At 39.5% G+C, this 4,295-nt stretch overlaps 1 protein-coding gene across 1 annotated transcript; it reads right to left on the bottom strand.

The window, feature by feature from the left end:
• Positions 1-3,062: 3,062 nt before the first annotated feature.
• Positions 3,063-4,022, bottom strand: LOC147504529 (uncharacterized). Its single transcript, XM_086605254.1, has one exon. The coding sequence runs from the start codon at positions 4,020-4,022 to the stop codon at positions 3,063-3,065; it is 960 nt and encodes a 319-aa protein (XP_086461380.1).
• Positions 4,023-4,295: the final 273 nt, after the last annotated feature.

Below are 4,295 nucleotides of genomic sequence, written 5' to 3'. Positions count from 1 at the left end.
TTGGGAAGAAAAAGGACAAAAAGTCATAAGAACTTCAAAAGGGCGTATCTTTGGACTCGGGCCTTGGAATTGGGCTTACTTTCTGTCAAAACAACCGGCTTGAAACCAGATTTCAATGGACCTAGCCTTACCCCTAATTAGAGTTGCAAAAGTGGATAAAAAGGGTACTGAAGTAATTTCCAGCAGCAGTGGCCCCTTTAGATTTAATCTAATGGACTTTGGCTCACATTAAAGGCCCAAGGTCCCCGTTCCAGGTCTATGCACGAAAATGTAACCCTAATCCTCTCCTATATAAAGAGGATTAGGGTTGTTAAACATGAAAGCTTCCTATTCAGCTGGTTTCCACTTGCACCAAAGTACTTCTTCTTAAAGTTTGAAATTAAGTTGCAGCCCCAACCTGGTAACAAGTGCTCAAAGGGAGTAAGAGTTTTTGACTTCTGATAGATTCTTCTAAAGATATAGCTTCATTGAGGCCATAATCTTTGAGCTTAGCTGTTGGGACTTCATAGAGATGTTCTTCTTCTTCCGTCTGTCTCTTTCACACCAGAGTTCATGAATAGTGGCTCTAACAAAGACTTTAAAAATATCGACACAAGTGGAGCTTTGTCTACATAGCCTAAAAATGATATACCATTCTGAAGTAGAATCTTTAACAAGCTCCCCTAGTCCAAGATTGTTTTTCACAGTAGCCCAGACCTGTTTAGAGAACTGACAATCGAAGAATAAATGCTTTAAGTGCTCAGAGGATATACCACAGAGACTGCATTCAGAGAATTGCAAGGTCTTCTTCTGTATCAATCTATCTTGAGTAGGAAGGCAATATGAAAGCAATTGCCACAAGGTAAAAGAGAATTTTGGAATAGAGAGTTTTCCCCAGACAACTCTGTACCATTTTACCTTTGGTCTATCTTTTCGCAGAGCCGCATAAGCTGATTTTACTGATAATTCACCCGAGCTGCTCGGTGACCAAATAACTTCATCTTTGTCAAGATAACAATTCACTTCAGTAACCAAGATGAGATTTTTCAAGGAACTATCCGAAATAGACGTTACCAGAGATGACCAATTACCTTGATTCAAAATACCACTTACCTTTCCATCAACTGGCAGTAAGAATGAGTTTCTCGCTACTATTGATTCCCAAAGCGACTGACTTGAACACCATAGGTTGTGCCAGAAGAGGGTATTGGTCCCATCAACAATAACATATCGAACAAATTTTTGAGCAATGTTTTGATGCTTTAGAATCCTCCTCCATACCCAAGAGCAGCTTGCTGATGTTTTCATAGTCCAAAAGAAGGACTTCTTTATCTGTTGGTTCCATGTCTAGTTTGACCACAGTGAGCCATCCTTCTCAGCTATTCTGAATATCAAGCCGCAGTATGTAAGTAGCTTTGTTCCAAGTTCTTACATCAATCATACCAAGTCCTCCTTGCTCTTTAGCATACCTCAGTACTTCATGGCTGGCATGATGCATCTTTCGTGTCATATTGGGCCCAGACCATAAAAAATGATTGCAAATCTTAGATACATTGTCTAGGAGTTTCTTTGTCAAGACAAAGGTTTTGGACCAATACACTTGAAAGGATGATAGAACTGACTGGATAAGTTCTAGTCTACCGGCCCTTGACAAGGCTATATTCTTCCAATTTGAGATTCGGGAGGTCAATCTCTCGACCATAGAAAGACAATCTCGAATACCTAGCCTTGAAGAAGTAAGTGGTAAACCAAGATAAATAAGAGGCGGGGATATAAGGGGAATGCCCAAAGCATTAGCTAAGTCCAGACCAGCTTCATGAGACATACAACCAGCCAACAGGGAAGATTTAACTGAATTGATATGCAATCTTGTGAGGAGAGAAAATTGCAGAAGAATTTCCTTTATTGCATGAATAAAAGCCATATCTCCTTTGCAAAAAAGTAGGGTATCATCCGCAAAAAATAAGTGAGAGATACTCAGTTTTCGGCATTTAGAGTGCGGATGAATGAGTCCAGAAAGAATGGCTTGCTTTAGAAGGCCAGAAAGCACCTCCATCACAAGGACAAAGAGATATGGTGAAATAGGGTCACCCTGCCTCAAACCTTGTTCACCTTCAAAGAACCCTTCAGAAGATCCATTGACGACAATGGAGTAAGAAGGAGTGGTAAAGCACATAGATAGCCACTCTATAAAGAGAAGAGGGAATCCAAATCTCTTCAAAATCATACCCATAGCTTCCCAATTGACTGAATCAAAAGCCTTCTTTATGTCAATCTTAATTGCGCAATTCCTGGTGCCATGTTTTCTGATGTAACCTCGAATAAGCTCATGTGCAAGGATAATGTTATCTTGGATGTTTTTGCTTTGTACAAAGGCAGACTGAGCCAAAAAAAGAGATTAAGAAGGGCATAAATTCCTTCATCCTGTTTGTTAGAATCTTTGCAACACATTTGTAAATGGTATTACAACTAGCAATGGGCCTGAATTAATCGACCTTAGAAGGTGCAAGATTTTTTGGAATTAAGCATAGAAGAGTGGAGTTTGTACTTCTTGGTATGAACCTTTGATTGAACATATGCTGGACAGCGAGAGAGAAATCTTCACCAACAATATCCCAGGCTTTCTTGAAGAAGAAAGAATTAAATCTATCAGGCCTTGGTGTTTTTTTATCATCCATAGAGAAGAGGGCTTCCTTGATTTCCAAGTTATCTATATCCTTGATCAATCTAGCGGCACTCTCAGGGGGCAACACTTGAAGATTAAGATGCTCCAGAATTCGAGGATTACATGATGATGAAGTAGAAGTACCCAACAAATTTTTATAGAAGGATATGAACACCTAGGCAACATTAGATTGACCATCCTGCTTGGCTCCTTGAGAATCCATAATAGACCATGTATTGTTCGTAGTTTTCTTTTCCTTTACAGAATTGTGAAAGAAGGCATTTCCTTTGTCACCAAAAGATAGCCAGTCAGTGTTTGTCCTCTGCAAGAGGTCGTACTCCTCCATAAGCATAAGGTCACAAAGCTCAAATATACAGATCCTTTCTAGATTAGCAAGGTGAGAATCAAGAGGTCTCTTTTACATTTGCATTTGAATATCTTCTAGATTGGCCTGAGCAACTACCACCTGATTTTCCAGATCTGTGGAACTAAATCTAGGCCAGCCTTTGAGAGCTTCCTTGAACATCTTTAATTTCTTGCAAAGCATGAACGATGGATTTCCTTGTCTAGGAATAGACCAGCAATGTATAAGAATGTCCTTGAAGGAAGGATTCACAACCCAGTAATTACAGAATTTGAACAGAGGCCTGCATGAATAAGAACTGGATATCGAGATAACTGTAGGGGAATGGTCAGAAAGTCTTTGCGGCAAAAATTCCACTCCAAAAGAAGAAAATTGAGTAGCCCACAAGGAATTGATAAGACACCTGTCAATCTTATACCATTTTCTCACGGAACCATCTCCATTATTAGTCCAAGTGAAAAAGCATCCACTAGATTTATGATAATAGAGAGTTACAGAGTTGAGACAATTTGCAAAAGGGGTAGTTTCCCTAGGATGTACCAAGTCTGTACCAATCCTCTCATGAGAATAGAGGACATTATTAAAATCACCAGCCACACACCAAGTACCCAAGAAGGATGAATAGAGACTGATGAGATCTTGCCAGAGAATCAACCTTTCCGATCTATTATTGCTTGCATAGATTGACGTAAAATAAAACACTTGTGCAGTAGCAAGGATAGTAACCTGAGCGTGTATAAATTGATCACTCTCCAAAATCTTTTGAACACCTAGAACTGAAGGATCCCAGGAGAACCAAATGCGTCCAGAAACTGCACTAGAGTAATTGTGCTCAAACTTCCAAGAAGGGCAGCAGACCTTGCTAATACTCAAAAAATTTGGTAGCCGAACTTTAGTTTCCAAAAGACAAAAGCAAGCTAATTTATTCTTGATTTTGAAGGCATTAATATCCTTCACTTTATTCAAATCATTTAACCCCCTAATATTATAAGTGCATATCTTCATAAGGATCATCGTTTGTTTTTCCCTTTGTTACCCGAGCCTTTAGCCCTTCCTCTACCTCTTTTTCCTGAGCTTTGCAGTTGTTGTTGTTGCAGCTGGGCTCTGGTAACAACTTGTGATGGCATTTGCAATCTTGTGACTAAAGGGGAGGTCACAATAAGATCATCAAAAGGATCCTCATGCGTCTCAGAGATGTCATCATCTATACCTTCCTCTTCCATGACTAAGGATGTATACGCATTATTGTCAACATTAAAGCGGAAAAGTTCTTCCTTAGTTAAAGTA

The sequence above is a fragment of the Coptis chinensis genome, chromosome 4, assembly GCF_015680905.1.
Source record: "Coptis chinensis isolate HL-2020 chromosome 4, ASM1568090v1, whole genome shotgun sequence".
NCBI classification, from domain to species: Eukaryota; Viridiplantae; Streptophyta; class Magnoliopsida; order Ranunculales; family Ranunculaceae; genus Coptis; species Coptis chinensis.
The sequence above is the reverse complement of the archived record's forward strand: the minus strand, read 5'-3'. Positions and strand labels throughout refer to the sequence as shown.